Raw genomic sequence first — 21,801 nt, 5'->3', positions numbered from 1 at the left:
CACACAACCACCAACCCATCCAACAAATCAGCCACCCCCTCACCCACTGACCCACCAACCCACTCACCCACCCACTCATTCACTCACCCACTCACTCACCCATCCACTCACTCACTCACCCACTCCCCCTCACCCACTCACTCATCCACTCACTCACCAACCCCCTCACCCACCCCCAACCCACCCGTCACCCACCAACCCACTCACCCACCCACCCCCCCACTCACTCACTCATCACTCACTCACTCACCCATCCACTCACTCACTCACTCACTCACCCGCTCCCCCTCACCAACTCACCCACCCACTCACCCACCCACCCACCCACTCACCCACCCACCCACTCACCCACCCACCCACTCACCCACCCACCCTACCATCAACACACTCACTCACCCACCCATTCACCCACCCACCCACCCACTCACCCACCCACCCACTCACCCACCCACCCACTCACCCACCCACCCTACCATCAACACACTCACTCACCCACCCACCCACTCAGCCACCCACCCACCCACTCACCCACGAACTCACCCACCCACTCACCCACCCACCACTCAGCCACCCACCCACTCACCCACCCACCCTACCATCAACACACTCACTCACCCACCCACCCACTCAGCCACCCACCCACCCACTCACCCATTCACACACCCACCCACTCACCCACCCACCCACTCACTCACCCACTCACCCACCCACCCACTCACCCACCCACCACTCACCCACCCACCCACTCACCCACTCACCCACCCACCGACCAACCCATCCAACAAATCACTCACCCCCTCACCCACTGACCCACCAACCCACTCACACGCTCACTCCACTCACCAACTCACCCACTCACTCACGCATCACTCACTCATTCACCCACCCCCCACCCTCCCGTCACCCACCAACCCACTCACCCACCCACCCACCCACTCACACGCTCACTCCACTCACCAACTCACCCACTCACTCACGCATCACTCACTCATTCACCCACCCCCCACCCTCCCGTCACCCACCAACCCACTCACCCACCCACCCCCCCACTCACTCACTCAACACTCACTCACTCACCCATCCACTCACTCACTCACTCACTCACCCACTCCCCCACCGACTCCCCCACCCACCCACCCACTCACCCACCCACTCACCCACTCACCCACTCACCCACCCACCAACCAACCCACTCACCCCCTCACCCACCCACCCACCTACCCATCACTCACCCACCCACCAACCCGCCCACCCACCCACTCACCCTCCCACCCACTCACCCTCCCACCCACTCTCCCACTCACCCACTCACCCACCCATCCACCAACCCATCCAACAAATCACCCACCCCCTCACCCACTGACCCACCAACCCACTCACCCACCCACCCACCCACACGCTCACACCACTCACCCACTCACACCACTCACCCACTCACCCACTCACTCACTCACTCATCACTCACCCACTCATCCACTCCCCCTCACCCACTCACCCACTCACCCACTCACCCACCCATCCACCAACCCATCCAACAAATCACCCACCCCCTCACCCACTGACCCACCAACCCACTCACCCACCCACCCACCCACACGCTCACACCACTCACCCACTCACACCACTCACCCACTCACCCACTCACTCACTCACTCATCACTCACCCACTCATCCACTCCCCCTCACCCACTCACCCACTCACCCACTCATTCACTCACCCATTCACTCACCAACCCCCTCACCCATCCCCCACCCACCCGTCAACCACCAACCCACTCACCCACCCACTCCCCCTCACCAACTCACCCACCGACTCTCCCACTCACCCACTCCCCCACTCACCCACCCACCCACTCATTCACCCACCCGCTCACTCACTAACTCACTCACTAACTCACTCACCCACTCACTCACCCACCCCCCTCCACTCACTCACTCACCCACCCACTCACCAACCCACTCACCCTCCCACCCACCCACACACTCACCCACTCGCCCACTCACTCCACCCCCTACTCACCCACCCACTCACCCACCCTCCCAACCACTCACCCACCCACTGAACCACCCACCCACTCACCCACTCACTCCACCCCCCACTCACTCACACACTCACCCACCCACCCACTCACCCACCCACCCACCCACTGACCCACCCACCCACCCTCCCACTCACCCATCCACCCACCCACACACTCACCCACCCACTCACCCACCCACTCACCCACCCACCCACTCACTGACACACCCACCCACCCATTCGCCTGCTCACTCCACCTCCCACTCACCCACCCACACACCCACCCACCCACCCACCCGCTCACTCCACTATCCCACCCACTCACCCACCCACCCACCAACCCACTCACCCACCCACCCACTCACCCACCCATTCATCCACGCACCAACCCACCCACCCACTCACCCACCCACTCACGCACCCACCTACTCACCCACCCACCCACTCACCCACTCACCCACCCACTCACCCACCCACCCACTCACCCACTTACCCTCCCACTCGCCCGCTCACTCCACCCACCCACTCACCCACCCACCCACTCACCCACCCACCCACTCACACACTCACCCACTCACCCACCCAGCCACTCACCCACCCACCCACTCACTCACCCACTCACCCACCAACTCACCCACCCACCCACTCACCCACCCACTCACCCACCCACCCACACACTCACCCACCCACCATCCCACCCTCTCACCCTCCCACCCACCCACCCACTCACCCACCCGCCCGCTAACTCCACCCCCCGCTCACCCACCCACCCACCCATCCACCCACCCACTCACCTGCTCACTCCACCCACCCACTCACTCACCCACCCACCCAACCACTCACCCACCCGCCGACTCACCCACCCACTGACCCACCCACCCACTGACCAACCCACCCACTGACCCTCTCACTCCACCCCCCACTCACCCACCCACTCACCCACCCACCCACTCACCCACGCACTCACCCACACACCCACTCACCCATTCGCCTGCTCCCTCCACCCCCCACTCACCCAACCACTCACCCACCCACCCACCCGCTCACTCCACCATCCCACCCACTCACCCACCCACCCACCCGCCCACTCACCATCCTACCCACCCAACCACCCACTCACCCACCCACCCACCCATTTATCCAAACACCAACCCACCCACCCACTCACCCACCCACTCACCCACCCACCTACTACCCACCCACCCACTCACCCACCCACCCACTCACCCACCCACTCAACCACCCACCCACTCACCCACCAACTCACGCACCCACTCACCCACCCACTCACCCACCCACTCACCCAACAACTCACCCACCCACTCACTCACCCACCCACTCACCCACCCACCAACCAACCCACTCACCCCTTCACCCACCCACCTTCCCGCTCACCCACCCTCAAACCCACCCACCAACTCGCCCACCCACACACCCAAACACCAACTCACCCACCCACCCACTGACCCACCAACCCACACACCCACCCACTCATCCACCCACCCACCCGCTCACACGCTCACTCCACTCATCCACTCATCCACTCACCCACTCACTCACCCATCCACTCACTCACTCACTCACTCACCCACCCACCCACTCACCTACCCACCCTCCCACTCACCAACCCACTCACCCACCCACCCATCCACACACTCACCCACCCACCCACTCACCCACCCACCAATCCACACTCTCACCCTCCCACCCACCCACCCACTCACCCACTCGCCCGCTCACTCCACCCCCTACTCACCCACCCACTCACCCACCCACCCACCCACCGACTCACCCACCCACTGAACCACCCACTGAACCACCCACTCGCCCGCTCATTCCACCCCCCACTCACCCACACACTCACCCACCCACTCACCCACCCACCCACCCTCCCACTCACACACGCACCCACTCACCCACCCACTCACCCACCCACCCACTCACAGACACACCCACCCACCCACCCATTCGCCTGCTCACTCCACCCCCCACTCACCCACCCACTCACCCACCCACCCACCCGCCCACTCACCCACCTACCCACCCACCCACCCACTCACCCACCCATTCATCCTCGCACCAACCCACCCACCCACTCACCCACCCACTCACCCACCCACCTACTCACCCACCCACCCACACACCCACTCACCCACCCACTCACCCACCCACCCACTCTCCCACTTACCCTCCCACTCGCCCGCTCAGTACACCCACCCACTCACCCACCCACCCACTCACCCACACACTCACCCACCCACCCACTCACCCACCCAGCCACTAACCCACCCACCCACTCACTCACCCACTCACACACCAACTCACCCACCCACCCACACACCCACCCACTCACCCACCCACCCACACACTCACCCACCCACCATCCCACCCTCTCACCCTCCCACCCACCCACCCACTCACCCACCCGCCCGCTAACTCCACCCCCCACTCACCCACCCACTCACCTGCTCACTCCACCCACCCACTCACTCACCCACCCACCCAACCACTCACCCACCCGCCGACTCACCCACCCACTGACCCACCCACCCACTGACCCACCCACCCACTGACCCACCCACCCACTCCACCCCCCACTCACCCACCCACTCACCCATGCACCCACCCACTCACCCACACACCCACTCACCCATCCTCCCACTCACCCACCCACCCACTCACCCACCCACCCACACAAACACTCACCCACCCACCCACCCACTCACTGACACACACAACCACCCACCCACCCACCCACCCGCTCACTCCACCATCCCACCCACTCACCCACCCACCCACCCGCCCACTCACCCACCTACCCACCCACCCACCCACCCACCCACCCATTTTTCCACGCACCAACCCACCCACCCACTCACCCACCCACTCACCCACCCACCTACTACCCACCCACCCAGTCACCCACCCACCCACTCACCCACCCACTCACCCACCCACTCACCCACCCACTCACCCACCAACTCACGCACCCACTCACCCACCCACCCACTCACCCACCCACCAACCAACCCACTCACCCCTTCACCCACCCACCTACCCGCTCACCCACCCACAAACCCACCCACCAACTCGCCCACCCACCCACCCACACACCCAACCACCAACTCACCCACCCACCCACTGACCCACCAACCCACACACCCACCCACTCACCCACTCACACGCTCACTCCACTCATCCACTCACCCACTCACCCACCCACCCACTCACCCACTCACCCACTCACCCACCAACTCACGCACCCACTCACCCACCCACTCACTCACCCACTCACTCACCCACTCACTCACCCACCCACTCATCCACCCACCCACTCACCCACCCACCAACCAACCCACTCACCCCTTCACCCACCCACCTACCCGCTCACCCACCCACAAACCCACCCACCAACTCGCCCACCCACCCACCCACACACCCAACCACCAACTCACCCACCCACCCACTGACCCACCAACCCACACACCCACCCACTCATCCACCCACCCTCCCACTCACACGCTCACTCCACTCATCCACTCATCCACTCATCCACTCACCCACTCACTCACTCACTCACCCACTCAGTCACCAACCCCCTCACCCACCCCCAACCCATCCGTCACCCACCAACCCACTCACCCACCCACTCCCCCACTCACTCATCACTCACTCACTCACCCACTCCCCCTCACCAACTCACCCACCCACACACCCACCCACCAACTCAACCACCACCTCACCCACCCACCCACCAACTCAACCACCAACTCACCCACCCACCCACCCACTCACCCACCCACCCACTAACCCATCCAACAAATCACCCACCCACTGACCCACCCACTCATCCACCCACACACCCACTCACACGCTCACTCCACTCACTCACTCACCCACCCACCAACCCACCCACCCACTCACCCACCCACTCACTCACCCACTCACCCACTCACTCACCCACCCACCAACCCACCCACCCACTCACCCACCCACTCACTCACTCACCCACCAACTCACTCACTCACCCACCCATTCACCCTCCCACCCACTCACCCACTCACCCACCCATCCACCAACCCATCCAACAAATCACCCACCCCCTCACCCACTGACCCACCAACCCACTCACCCACCCACTCATCCACCCACCCACTCACTCACCCACTCACTCACTCATCACTCACTCACTCACCCATCCACTCACCCACCCACTCCCCCACCCACCCACTCATTCACCCACTCACTCACCCATCCATCCACTCATTCACTCACCCACCCACTCATTCACCCACCCACTCACTCACTCACCCACTCACTCATTCACCCACTCACTCACCCACCCACCCACTCACCCACCCACTCACCCACTCACCCACCCACTCACCCACCCACCCATCCACACACTCACCCACCCACCCACTCACCCACCCACCAACCCACCCTCTCACCCTCCCACCCACCCACCCACTCACCCACTCGCCCGCTCACTCCACCCCCCACTCACCCACCCACTCACCCACCCACCCATCCACCCACCCACTCACCCACCCATTCATCCATGCACCAACCCACCCACCCACTCACCCACCCACTCACCCACCCACCTACCAACCCACCCACCCACTCACCCACGTATCCACCCACTCTCCCACTCGCCCGCTCACTCCACCCCCCACTCACCCACCCACTCACCCACCCACCCACCCACTCACCCACCCACCCATCCACCCACTCGCCCGCTCACTCCACCCACTCACCCACCCACCCATCCACCCACCCACTCACCTGCTCACTCCACCCACCCACATGCTCACCCACCCACCCAACCACTCACCCACCCGCCGACTCACCCACCCACTGACCCACCCACCCACTGACCCACTCACTCCACCCCCCACTCACCCACCCACTCACCCACCCATCCACTCACCCACCCACCCACCCACTCACCCACCGACCCATCCACCCACTCGCCCGCTCACTCCACCCACTCACCCACCCACCCATCCACCCACCCACTCACCTGCTCACTCCACCCACCCACATGCTCACCCACCCGCCGACTCACCCACCCACTGACCCACCCACCCACTCACCCACTCACTCCACCCCCCACTCACCCACCCACTCACCCATCCTCCCACTCACCCACACGCTCACCCACCCACTCACCCACCCACTCACCCACCCACCCACTCACTGACACACCCAACCACCCACCCACCCATTCGCCTGCTCCCTCCACCCCCCACTCACCCACCCACTCACCCACCCACCCACCCGCTCACTCCACCATTCCACCACTCACCCACCCACCCACCCACCTACTCACCCACCCACTCACCCACCCACCTACTCACCCACCCACTCACCCACCCACCCACTCACCCACTCACCCACTTACCCACCCACTCTCCCGCTCACTCCACCCCCACTCACCCACCCACCCACTCACCCACCCACCCACACACCCACCCACCCACACACCCACCCACTCACCCACCCACTCACCCACCCACTCACCCACCCACTCACCCACCCACTCACCCACCCACCCACTCACCCACCCACCAACCAACCCACCAACCAACTCGCCCACCCACCCACCCACCCACCCACTCACCCACCAACCCACTCACCCACCCACTCACCCACCCACTCACCCACCCACCCTCTCACCCACCCACTCACCCACCCACCCTCTCACCCACCCACTCACCCACCCACCCACTCACCCACCCACCAACCAACCCACCAACCAACTCGCCCACCCACCCACCCACCCACCCACCCACCAACCCACTCACCCACCCACCCATCCACTCACTCACTCACTCACCCACTCCCTCTCACCAACTCACCCACCCACCCATCAACCCACCCACCCACTCACCCACCGACTCACCCACCCACCCACTCACCCACCCACCCACTCACCCACCCACCAACCAACCCACTCACCTCCTCACCCACCCACCCACTTACCCACTCATCCACCCACCAACCCACCCACCAACTCGCCCACCCACCCACTTACCCACACACCCACCCACCAACTCAACCACCAACTCACCCACCCACCCACTCACCCACTAACCCATCCAACAAATCACCCACCCCCTCACCCACTGACCCACCAACCCACTCACCCACCCACTATCCACCCACCCACCCACTCACACGCTCACTCCACTCACTCCACTCACCCACTCACCCACTCACTCAGTCACCCACTCACTCACCAACCCCCTCACCCGTCACCCACCAACCCACTCACCCACCCACCCACTCATTCACCCACCCCCCCACTCACTCACCCACCTACTCACTCACTCACCCACCCCATGCACCCACTCACTCACTCATTCACCCACTCACTCACCCACCCCACTCACTCACTCACTCACCCACCCACTCACTCACCCACCCACTCACCCACTCACTCACTCACCCACCCCACTCACTCACTCACTCACTCACCCACTTCCCCACTCACCCACTCACCCACTCACTCACCCACCCCACTCACCCACTCACTCACCCACCCCACTCACTCACTCACTCACTCACCCACTCACCACTCACTCCACCATTCCACCACTCACCCACCCACCCACCCACCTACTCACCCACCCACTCACCCACCCACCTACTCACCCACCCACTCACCCACCCACCCACTCACCCACTCACCCACTTACCCACCCACTCTCCCGCTCACTCCACCCCCACTCACCCACCCACCCACTCACCCACCCACCCACACACCCACCCACCCACACACCCACCCACTCACCCACCCACTCACCCACTTCCCCACTCACCCACTCACCCACTCACTCACCCACCCCACTCACCCACTCACTCACCCACCCCACTCACTCACTCACTCACTCACCCACTCACCCACTCACCCACTCACACACACCCACCCACCCACCCACCCACTCACTCACCCATCCACACACTCACTCACCCACTCACCCACCCACTCACCCACTCACCCACCCACTCACCCACTCACCCACCCACTCACCCACTCACCCATCCACTCACCCACTCGCCCACCCACCCACTCACCAACCCACTCACCCGCCCTCACACACCCATTCACCCACGTATATGATTGTGTGCTATTGGTGGCACATTATCCCACTGAGTTACTGGAGAGAAACATGCATTAACCATTAGTTCACATCTGCAATTATTTTAAACCAAAATAGAGCGAACAGAGCGAGAACTTAGTCATAAAAACTAATCTCTGCCAGTCTCCGCCCAGAGAGTAACTAAATCATGAAAGAAAGGCTTTGGTTGGCTGAGAAAACACAATGGTACAGTTTATATAAAAAGGATGAGCAACAAGCTTTCAAAGCAGTTCCCTGATCACAATTAAAATCCATTCCGATGGGAGAAAGTGAAAATCCAAATATGAAGGGATCAACTTTAAATACTGAAGCAAGTGAGTGTTTGTTCCATTTGTGATTGAAAGTATTGCTGTGTAATTGGTGACTGGTGTGGGTTATCATGATCTAATAAAGTACTGCTCCCTCTTTCCAAGAATATCAACCTTTGAAATGAAAAATGTTGAAAGAATTAACTGGCTGAAAGTAATTATGTTTACATTTCATTTAGTTGTAATTGTTTCTGTTGTCTTTTTCTTTGTTTAAGTAATTAAATACTCAGTTTGCTGGAAACTTATGATTTGACAGGGGTTCTGCTGAAATTTTACAAATTTAATGTTATTTCGAGTTGGAAAGTTGAACATCCAGGGCTGGAGTTTCCAGAAATGGGGCTATGTCTCCATCCTAGCGTACAAACGCTGGCGTTTCGCTCCCCAGTTTCCTGCAAAAAATAAAGATTGATTCACTTACCTGCAGGGGTCTAGCAGGGACCCGTTGTGCAGCTCGCAGCTTGGGCTGCAGATACGGGGCCCCGCACCTCCGATTCCGAGTCGGCGCATGCCTATGGCGGCGGCCTCCAGTGGTTGAGCCGAGCGCGATGGCGGACTCGGACTGCGGACAAACACGCACAATCTAGGCCCCCCCCGATCGGCCGCGCGCCGCTGCATCAGACCGGCCTGATCACTGCCCCAGCCGCCCATAAGCCCCCCGCAGCCCCCCCCCCCCCCCCCCCCCCCGCCGGTGCTTGTTTCCCCCCCACCCCCCACCAGGGCGGCCGTGAACTCAGCCCATAGCCGCCGCGCGAGAGTCCCAACCGGCCATACCACATTAGTTCCACGCCGTCGGGAACTCGGCCAGTCGGCAGCGGTGTACCTCTGGAGGGCCTCTGGCAATGGTTCCCCAGCCAAGCGACATATTTCGCGGACGGAGAATCGCCGGAGCGGCGGCGGGCCCGATTCGGTCGGGAACATCAATCCTCTGCACCCGCGCCGAACGCGATCCAGCCCCCTTTCTACATGACGCCCTGTAAGAATTTTCTAACTTTTAATCAGATCACCGCTTGTACTTCGAAACAGTAGATAATACAGTTCCGGTACGAGGAACATTAAAACCCCGTCACCACGACCAGTATGAAGCCTCTGGAACTTTGTTCCGCGATGCTAGCCAACGAATAATTCCATCCCCGCAGACATGGTCGCTCCATCCGCCAGATTCACCTTCGTACTACTCGGCGCTGGCGTGACCACTTACTGGGGAGGACGCCGAATCACGGGAGGCCGATGGATTGGGGTGGCTCCCGTTAATTGTATGGAAATAGGTCTGAAGTGGTGATAATTGGCTTCTTGCCGGGCCACGGTGGGATACCGATTTGGCCTACGGAACGGGCCGGGTGCATCGCAAAGGGTTTGGCGCCCGGTGCAGTTCATGTTTTCGGCCTCTCCCGCTATTCACCGGCCTCGTTGCTCTCGTCACCGGCCTTGGCGAGAGAGAGAGCGCAACGAGGCCGGAGAACCGCGCCCACGGCGTGGGAGCGGGGATGACATAAGCGAGAGTCACAGACTGAGTGTGGAGGGAGAAAGCCCAGGGCTTAGATTAAGTAATACCGATGGTCTTGTGTATCTGTAAATGTTTATGTTCATCCAACAAACCCGTTATTGTTCACACATATCTATTTATCTGCAATCTCCCTTGATCAGTCAAAGCTAACATGCAACAAACTCATCTTTAAGATCTTTAATTTATCAGGAAGAGCAGCTCCACACTGACACAGCTGTTTACCGTTAATGCATCAATTGTCTAACAGATAGAAATTCAAAATGGACCATTTAAAACGATGGCTGAGGGAAAAAGACCAAGGGCGGATTCTCCGTTGGCCGACACTGAAATCGGGAAAGGCAATTGGACGGAGAATGGGTTACGAAGCCAAAATCAGGCCGGGCGCCAATTGGACGCCAAGTCGCGATTCACCATCACCTCGACAGCAGCGTCAGTGCGTACCGGAACGCACGTACAGTAGATAGCGTGACCAGAAAGAGTTACTTTCATATTCGATAATGCACAGCGGGGCAAGATAAAATACGATAAAATCTTGCGGTGGAGGATCGAACTCTCCACCTACAACTACGAGATCTTGTATCGTCCCAGGAAGCTAAACGAGCCTCCTGCGCTCTGTCCCGTGGCACATGTGCCATTGCACAAGTGGACCGCCTCTGAGCCCTCCACGAGGGCCTCTGCCACCCGGGGGTCACTCGATTTTTCCACTTTATCAAGATCCGCAACCTGCCCTACTCCATCGAGGAGGTCAGGACAGCCACCAGGGACTGCCAAATCTGCGTGGAGTGCAAACCGCACTTCTACTGGCCAGAGAAAGCGCACCTGATAAAGGCTTCCCGTCCCTTTAAACGCCTCAGCATGGACTTCAAAGGCCCCCTCCCCTCCACTGACCGCAACACGTACTTCCTGAACGTGAGTGACGAGTACTCCCGGTTCACATTCGCCATCCCCTGCCCCGACATGACCGCAACCACCGTCATCAAGGCCCTCCATAGCATCTTTGCACTGTTCGGGTTCCCCGCCTACATACATAGTGATAGGGGGTCCTCCTTTATGAGCGACGAACTGCGTCAATTCCTGCTCAGCAAGGGCATCGCCTCGAGCAGGACGACCAGTTACAACCCCCGGGGTAACGGACAGGTAGCGAGGGAGAACGGAACAGCCTGGATGACCGTCCTACTGGCCCTATGGTCCAGGAATCTCCCAGTCTCCTGCTGGCAGGAAGTCCTCCCAGACGCCCTCCACTCAATCCGGTCAATGCTTTGTACCACCCCCAACCAGACACCTCACGAATGTCTCCTTGTCTTCCCCAGGGAGTCCTCCTCTGGGACATCGCTCCCAACCTGGCTGTCAGCTCCCGGACCCATTCTGCCCTGAAAATACGTGCGGGCACACAAGTCGGACCCGTTGGTCGAGAGGGTCCATCTTCTCCACGCTAACCCCCAGTACGCCTACGTGGCGTACCCCGATGGCCGACAAGATACGGTCTCCACGAGACCTGGCACCCGCCGGAGCCCCACGCACACCCCAGCCATCAGTCCCACCCTCCCCTCCACTGGGGCACCTTCCAGGAGGATCGGTCCTTCCGCCGGCCCCGTCTAGGCCCCCCCACCCACTGACGCACCCCGCAGGCGCTCCCTTCCCAGGTCAACCGTTTTCCCCACCTAGGGGTGTCGAAGCTGCCATGGAGATCGAGGACACGCTCCCGGAGTCACAGACGCCCAAGCCTCCACCAGAGTCACCACCGAAGCTCCGACGATCACAGAGGACGACCAGGGCCCCCGATCGACTGATTGCTTCATTTTAAATTGTAAATTGTAAATTTAAATCATAAATTGTAAATAGTTACAAAACGCTATACGGAGGTATTACGGTACCTCCATAACTAATTCTACCACGTTGTCATGTTTGTAGTATCAGGCCACCACCCCCCGGACTTTTTTTTAACAGGGGGTTAATGTGGTAGTAGAGGTATTACGGTACCTGGTAATGCTGGAACACCATTGGTAGAAATTGTATGCTTCCTATTGGGCAACCTGTATGGTAGCTCCGCCCTGCTAGGCGGGGTATAAGAGCCCGTGCCGCCCCAGCAGCCTTCATTCTGTACCTGAGCTGCTGGGGGAAACATCTAGCTTATTAAAGCCTTCAGTTGGACTACAACCTCGCTTTAGTGGTCATTGACCGTGCACCACATTCATTTTACAATAAGCTGGAAAAGAGGGGCTTTTAACAAGTATAAAGGGACCAAGTCTACAGAGGCATTAGGGGAGCACAGAGAGTGCAGGATGGAGCCTAAGAAATCAATTAGGAGAGCAAAGAGAGGATAAGAGAAAACTCTGGCTGGTAAAAGTATGGAAAATCGCAAGGTATTCTCTAAGTATATCAATGGGAAGACACTAACCAGGGAACCAGGGAAAGAGTAGAGCCCAATAAGGACCAAGGGGGCAATCTGTGGGTGGAGCCAGAGGACATTGGTAGGGTGTTGAATGAACATTTCACATTGTCTACACCCAAGAGAATGAGGAGGTGGTTATGGAACTCAGGGAGAGAAACTGTGACATTCTTGAGCAAATTGACAGAGGGAGTGACAAGGTATTGGAGGCATTGGCGGGCTTAAAAGTAGACAAATCTCCAGGTCCAGATTAATTGTGTCCCAGGCTGCTGTGGGAGGTGAGGAGGAGATTGCCGGAGCTCTAATTTAAATGTTTTATTCCTCTCTTGCCGCAGAGGAGGTGCCAGAGGACTGGAGAACAGTTAATGTGGTGCCACTATTTAAGAAAGGCTGTAGAGATAAGCCAGGGAACTACAGACCAGTGAGTCTCATGTCAGCGGTTGGGAAACAACTGGAGAAGATTCTGAAGGAGAGAATCTATCTCCACTTGGAGAGGCAATGTTTGATCAGGGAGAGTCAGCATGGTTTTGTCAGAGGGAGGTCATGCTTAACAAATTTGATTGCATTTTATGAGCATGTAACCAAGTGTATGGTAACCAAGGGCAGCACAGTAGCATAGTGGTTAGCACTGTGGCTTCACAGCACCTGGGTCCAAGGTTCGATTCCCCGCTGGGTCACTGTCTGTGCGGAGTCTGCACGTTCTCCCCGTGTCTGCGTGGGTTTCCTCCGGGCGCTCCGGTTTCCTCCCACAGACCAGGTTAGGTGGATTGGCCATGCTAAATTGCCCTTAGTGTCCAAAAAGGTTAGGAGGGGCTTTGGGTTACGGGGATAGGATAGAAGTGAGGGCTTAAGTGGGTCAGTGCAGACTCGATGGGCCAAATGGCCTCCTTCTGCACTGTATGTTCTATGTATAGATGAGGGTAGAGCAGTTGATGTAGTTTACCTGGATTTCAGCAAAGCCTTTGACAAGGTCCCACATGGGAGACTTATTAAGAAGGCACGCACTTGGGATCCAGGGTGATTAGATCGGGTGCATTCATAATTGGGTAGCTGTAGGAGACAGAGGGTGATGACAGACGGCTGCTTTAGTGTCTGGAAGCAAGTATCCAGTGGGGTACCACAGGGATCTGTGCAGGGCCCCTATTGTTTGTCATTTATATAAACAACATAGATGACTATGGGGGGGGGGGGGGGGGGGTAGGATCAGAAAGTTTGCAGATGACACAAAGATTGGTTGGGTGGTTAACGGCTAGGTTGAGTGTCTTGGGTTACAGAAAGATAGAGAGGGGATGGCCAAATGGGTGGATAGGAGGCAGATTGGATTTAACCCTAAAACGTGGGAGGTGATACTCATTGGAAGGAGTAATTTAACAAGAAAGCAAAGAGAAAATGCTGGAAAATCTCAACAGGTCTGGCAGCATCTGCAGGGCGAGAAAAAGAGCTAACCTTTCGAGTCCAGGTGACCCTTTGTCAACTTTGAGTTTTCTCTGGAGCAGAGAAGACTGAGGGGCGACCTGATCGAGGTGGACAAGATTCTGAGGGGCATGGGCAGGGTGGATAGGGAGCGGCTGCTCCCGGTAGTTGAAGGGTCAGTTGTGAGGGGGACACAAGTTCAAGATGAGGGGCGGGAGGTTTCGGGGGGGATTTGAGGCAGAACCTCTTTAGCCCGACGGTGGTGACGGTCTGGAACGCACTGCCTGGGAGGGTGGTAGAGGCCGGCTGCCTCACATCTTTAAAATGTACCCAGATGAGTAGCTGGCCCGTCATAACATTCAAGACTATGGGCCAGGTGCTGGTGAATGGGATTAGGTGGGAGGGTCAAGGGCCTTTCATGTGGTGGTGCAGAATCGATGGGCCGAAGAGCCTCTTCTGCACTGTAGCATTCTGTGATTCTGTTACACATTTTTGGTCTTCTCGAGAATCCAGAGATATGGGGAGTGGGTGTGGAAGTGGAGCTGAAGGCCAACATCAGCAATGATTATATTGAATAGCAGAGCAGGCTCAATGGGCTGAATGGTGTACTCCTGCTCCTAGTTCTTGTGTTCTTGCTTGTAGTGAGAGCAACAGAAATATAGTGGGAGCCATAATCTGGCAATTATTGGACCGGGAAAGGTCTGTGAAAACTGCTGGATTGCTGTGAAAAGCCAAGCGTTCCAGGACGTCCTTCAGGGAGGGAACCTCACTCACCCCCCTAATTATCTGGCTGATGAGTGACTCCCGTTCGACGCACTTCCAGTTCAATACTGAAGGATTGGCTCTTCTAATCCTCAGATCACCTTAGAATGAACAACACAAACAGCATTGGCCGTATTTCCCACGTTGCGAGAACAAATATATTTTTTAACCCACCGATGGCTTATTCATAAATCACTGCCACGAACCTTGCTCTGCGCTTCCTGGCCGGAATTCTCCAGCCGGTCACTGGAGGCGTGGTGGGATTCTCTGGCCCCACCTGTCGGGCACCACCCCCATCCGCTCCCCCATCCCCTCCCACCATTGGTTTCCAGGTGGCATGGGAGGATCTTCAATGGAAATTCCCATTGACAGCGGCGGGAGCAGAGAATCCCGCCACCAGCGAACGGCACGCCGCCTCCCCCCGCCAAGAAGCGTGCAAACACACGGCTGTGAGGCCGGACAGTAAAGCCCCCTGTTTGCAATCCATCCATCCCTGTGTCATTTCCAGTTGCTTTTTATCGGCAAGTTGAATCACTCAATTGCTCTCTAAAATGTGTTGTGCTCATTTTTTCTCACAATTAAAATCGCACTTGTCTAAAATAATGTTTCGAAGCAATCATTAATAACCCACGTTGCAGTAATTTGGGCAGGATATTCCGAGCTCCCAGCTGCGTGTTTCCCGGGACGAGTGGCACTGCACCGTTCACAGCCGACGGGATTCTCTGTTCCCGTCGCCGGCAATGGGATTTTCCATTGACGCCCGCCCCCCCACTCTGCCGGGAAACCCGGGGGAGCGCTGTCGGCGTGACCCGAGAATCCCGCTGCCCGCGAACATAAGACCATAAGACATAGGAGCAGAATTAGGCCACTCGGCCCATCGAGTCTGCTCCGCCATTCAATCATGGCTGATATTTTTCTCATCCCCATTCTCCTGCCTTCTCCCCATAACCCCTGATCCCCTTATTGATCAAGAACCTATTGATCTCTGTCTTAAAGAGAATCCCGGCCATTAATTGTACCCATGAACTATCCTAAGGCCTCAGCTTGGATTTGTGTTTTTTTTAAACCCCGCACCTATAGGACAGAACTTTCAGCCAAAACTATGAATTCCAGGCGCCTTTGGAGAAATTCTCAGTAATGTAGAAGGGTGTATCCCTCATTCTCCGAGGATTCATCCGCTTCTTTTGAAAGAAACTAGGTATTCAAGTTTGAAAGGTTTAACCAATGTTGTGAACCATTCACAGTTAGATTTTCTTTGTCAGCAAATAGCAAGTAAAGCAGATTGCTTGTCAAGAACAGCTTCTCAGAACACACGTAATGTAAACAGGGACGAAAACAGAAAACGCTGGACAATCTCAGCAGGTCTGACAGCCTCTGTGGAGAGAGGATGGAGCTCACGTTTTGAGTCTGGGTGACTGTAAGCAGTGACGGCTGTAACTTGATGATTATGACTGGTTTGTCCACCCAGAGGTCTGGTAATTTGTGACTAGTTAGTTCGTTACATCTTTATTAACATTGAGAATTCAGTTTAAAAAAGAATTCTTCCACTGATCCACTTTTGAGATGCAAACAAACTTCTCTCACGAAGACTTGGAAAGTGCATAAATAAGAAACCTTTGAATATTTTATGAACTAGTATTCGTTTGCATAAAAGCATGAGGAATAAAGGCTGGAGGAGGCTGTGCTGCCCTTCAATTCTGTCCTGACCTTCATCGAGATCCTAGCTGATCTTCCACTCCAGCCTTACCTTCCTGGCATTTCCCCGTATCCCTTAATGCCTTTAGTGCCCAGAAATCTATCAACCTCTAAGCTTGAACGTGTTCAATACTGAGCATCTTGGGTAGCCCCACTTCTGTAACTGGGAGAATTGCAAACTAAAGACGAGTAATCATCCCATTCCCCTGATTCATGGGTTATAAACTGAGACACAGCTCGATCTCTTACTCCCTTGACCATAGAGAGGACACAGAGTCAACATTCCCTTACAAACAAATGATACATTTCCTTTTGATATGGAGAAGCCATGAATAAAGTCGCATTCTCTTGTCGATGTATTTGAACCCAAGCCTCACACTGAAGCTATTAAAATCAGCAGTTAAGAACACTTCCTATCATAATAGATATGGATCAATTAAAGCAATGCATGGTTTGTTAAAGATAGTGACTTTGATTCTCTGTTCCTTCACGCCGGCAAGATTTTCCATTCCCCGCTGCAGTGAATGGAGATCTGGCTGAGCACCAAATTCTCTACCCTGACTGGCAGCATTAGCAAAGCAGACTCACAAAAGCGAATCCTGCCCAGCCTCATCCTAAGTTATACGTTAGCCATTTCTTCAAACCGATTTTAAGAACACCTAATAGCATTGTGGAAAAGTAAGACAGCACAGAGTTGCTTCAATGCAAGACTCAAAGTAACTGAGTGATCGTTTCTTCACAAACGATTGCATTTCTCTGAAACGTTGCAGCTAACAAATTCAAACGGAATCATGAAATTTAAACTGTGGTTGAAGAATAAAATCCAAATATGCAACAGACCCGAGAAATTAGCAGAATTCTCAAAATCATATACGTCTCCGCAGATGCTGCCGGACGTCCTCAGTCTTCCCAGCATTTCTATTATATTTCAGATTTCCAGCATCCGCAGTATTTTGCTTTTAGTTCTTCCTGGTGCCTTGGCCAACATTCATCCTGCAAACAACAATTGTGTTCAAAAAAGAAGTTCATCTGGTCACTATCACATTGCAGATCATAGGGGTTTCCTGTGCACTAATTGGCTACCACGTTTCCTATGTCATCGCAGTGACTACACACCCAAAGGACTGGCTGAAGAGCATTTTGGTATTAACTGAGGTTTAGAAGCGTAGGTTAAACCTGAAAACTGAGTGCTCATCTTCCATCCGAATTTGTAATGTTACAGGATTCCTGGAAAGAACATCCAAGGATGGAGTTATCCTGAATCCAAACTGTTTGACGATATTGCAAAACCCTACTGCCCACTGGTTGTACCACAATGGAGACAAGAGAGATTCTGTCACAAAACGGGATGTTGCAGATTTTTCCACCATGTCTGCACAAGGTACAGTGTGTTGTCTTTTACTGTAATGTGTTTGTGACACAGCAGCAGAAAATGCGAGAAACAGAATAACTTAGAAGAGTGTGGGCGATTATGTCAAAGATTTCAAGCCATTAAAGGGAGCGTTAGACACTATTTCTGATGATTGGGGAGACTAGGAGTGGGAAACATAGTGTCATGTGAGAGTACCTTTAAAAATGGGTGTTTATCAAATAGCTGTAGTGGGTGTACCTTTAAGAAATGGGTGTTTACCAAATAGCTGCAGTGATGTTAGAGTGTGGGTGGAGCTGGGTTTTGGTCTGTGGCTTTTTACTTTCGCTTTGAGCTAAAAGCTGATGTATGTCTGTGTTTTAGTTTCGTTTTCAAAGTTGGAGCTGCATCCAGCCAAACAAGGTGTAATTTTAATCTCTCTGCATGTAAAGAATGACTTCAGATCACTTGCTAATTTAAAAGTGATAACTGCTCTCAGTAAATAACGGCGAGGGAAGATTAAGGGTTACTTATAGAGTACTGTATTCTTTGGGGGGAGTATTTGAGTTGATAGTTGCGAAGATGTTTACTGTGTGTTTATAAAATGTTAATTGGATTCATAGAATAAACATTGTTTTGTTTTAAAAGTACTTTAGATCTCTGTTGCATCACACCTGTAGAGTGGGCCCTTGTGCTTCCCATAATCAAAACCTAAGAAAAGTTGTGGGTCAGGTGAACTCCATGATACACTTTGGTGTTCTTTAAACTCTGGCCGGACTTTCAGGAGTGACGGTAGGAAACATTTCTGCGCAAAAAGGATGGTCAATGTTTGGAACTCTGGTAATGGTGTTAGCTCAATTGTCAATTTAAACCTGAGATTGGTAAACAAAAATAATAATCATCATCATCTTTATTGACACAAGTAGGTTTACATTAACACTGCACTGAAGTTGCTGTGAAAATCCCCTCGTCGCCACATTCTGGCGCCTGTTCGGGTACACTGAGGGAGAATTCAGAATGTCCAATTCACCTAACAGTACGTCTTTTGGGACTTGTGAAAGGAAACTGGAACACCTAGAGGAAACCCACGCAGACAAGGGGAGAACGTGCAGACTCCGCACAGTGACCCAAGCTGGGAATCGAACCTGGGACCCTGGCGCTGTGAAGCAACAGTGCTAACCACTGTGCTACCGTGATGTCCTATATATCAGAGGTCTGCAGGGATATGAGATTAAGGCAGGTATATGGACAGGTCACAAATCAACCCCATAACCTCACGGAATGGTGGAACAGGCTCTGGGGATTAAATGATATCCACCTCTTCCGATGAAACACCTGCACCTGTGGAGAGGAGACAGCGCCAACATTTCAGCTCATTTACTGACATTTTGCCACAATACAGGGATGTTGCTTTAAAACTAATGTTTGCAAAGTATGGCAACTCGGACCCGGTGATGGAATGGTGACTGGGTGGTGCAGGGGAATGAGAGAATTGGTTTTGTTTTCACATTTTGGGGGAATATTGTATTATTCTGCGAAGAAGGCTGTGCGTGTGTGTATAAATATATTAATTAAGCCAGGTTATCTGCGGGCAGCATGGTGGCGCAGTGGGTTTGCACTGCTGTCTCACGGCGCTGAGGTCCCAGGTTCGATCCTGGCTCTGGGTCACTGTCCGTGTGGAGTTTGCACATTCTCCCCCAGTTTGCGTGGGTTTCGCCTCCACAACCCAAAGATGTGCAGGGTAGGTGGATTGGCCACGCTAAATTGCCCCTTAATTGGAAACAATGAATTGGGTACTCTAAATTTATTTTTTAAAAGCTAGGTTATCTGGGAGCTTCAAGACATGAAAGGTGTTAAATTTGTGCATTTGTAATGATGTGTTTGAGGTACAAGTAAATAGGTTGGTCTTAAAATCTCCAATTTTAGATAAGTAGAGATTTAATTAGAATATCAAAGGGAAATCCGAGGTGACAGGAAACATTTTGCTTCTTCCAGGAGTTCGACAGGTAAACAGAAGAGCAGATTTTATTGACCCGAAAGTAGAGACTAAATAGAAACGTGAAAGATTTTCATGTTTTGGAAAAGTTGATTTCAAAGCAGTGCTGAGGACAATAGAATGATAGATGAAAGTGAAAAACTTAATGAGCGATGTTGAGAAGATTTGTTGTCGGCTGTGTGGGAAACGCTCCTGAGGGAAACAGCTCTGGGGTGGGTGAAGATACAGTTTGAATCAGACATCCAGTCAAGCCAGAGAAGTCTTGGACTGTGAAAAGCAGTCTTCTATCTGAAGGATTCTTGGATTTCCACAGAAGAGTAGAAATGAGTTTGAAAGGTCATGTGGCATGCCTTTATTGAAGTGCCAAGAGCCTTGTCATGGGTAATATTACTGGATTTCTATAGTTATGCACCTATCGGGGAGTTGCCTGGGAGGTGTTTACTTGCGGGTCTGACCAAGTAGGCAGTCTTTTCGGAGGAACGGTATGTAAGATCAATTTCAAATGTGTAACTGTAATCTTGTGTGCTCAAGTTTTCTTTTCTTCTCGTTAATAAACCTTTCACTTTCAATTTTTAAAATTCAAAAGGTGCCACTGGACTTCTTTACTGTTGAGATCAATATGTTTCCTTCGCATTTTCAGAATATAAAACAAAGGTTATGGCCTGTAACCCAAGTTTCCCTCTGGAATTTAGTTTGTTCAGCAATTAATGTCTGCTATGGTCATAATAGGGAACAGGGGTAATGACTTGCTTTTGTATTTCTGAAAAGAGAGATATTTTGCCAAAGCTTTTAATCTTGCACTCATTAGGACAAATGCAAGAATGCCAAATTTCAAACCATCACCACAATTTATACTACAGGAGAAAAGGGTGCTGTTTGGTTGGCAAGTCTATTCTGATTGGCCGAGGCAGTGCCATGGAGAAAGTAATGAGGAACTATGAGCCCCCCAAGCTCAAAAACGGCACAAATTTTGAACATATTCCTTTCTTTTGCGGAGAAAGGGTTCCTGTGTATAAATATATGTCGCTTCTAGCAAGCGTAAATTAGCCACTTTATGAGTTTCATGGATTATCTTAAATTGGTTCATAGTATCATAGAATCTATGGCATGGAGACAGGCCCGTCAGGCCAAACCAGTCCATACCAACCAAAAAGCCCATCTAAGCTAACCTCTTTTGCCTGCATTTGGCTCATATCCCTCTAAACCTTTCCCATTCAT

The 21,801-nt window shown here is 54.4% G+C and overlaps 1 protein-coding gene across 1 annotated transcript in view; it reads left to right on the top strand.

The window, feature by feature from the left end:
- The first annotated feature begins 9,407 nt into the window (after positions 1–9,407).
- gad3 (glutamate decarboxylase 3) overlaps positions 9,408–21,801 on the top strand; it is a 68,849-nt gene continuing 56,455 nt past the window's right edge. Inside the window, exons 1-2 of the mRNA XM_072510128.1 lie at positions 9,408–9,482; positions 18,462–18,620. Of these exons, the coding sequence (XP_072366229.1) occupies positions 9,428–9,482; positions 18,462–18,620 (214 nt within the window). The 5' untranslated portion in view covers positions 9,408–9,427. The remainder of the gene's footprint in view (positions 9,483–18,461; positions 18,621–21,801) is intronic.

This window comes from Scyliorhinus torazame, chromosome 6, assembly GCF_047496885.1.
Source record: "Scyliorhinus torazame isolate Kashiwa2021f chromosome 6, sScyTor2.1, whole genome shotgun sequence".
NCBI lineage: Eukaryota > Metazoa > Chordata > Chondrichthyes > Carcharhiniformes > Scyliorhinidae > Scyliorhinus > Scyliorhinus torazame.
This window is presented reverse-complemented; position numbering and strand designations above follow the sequence as displayed.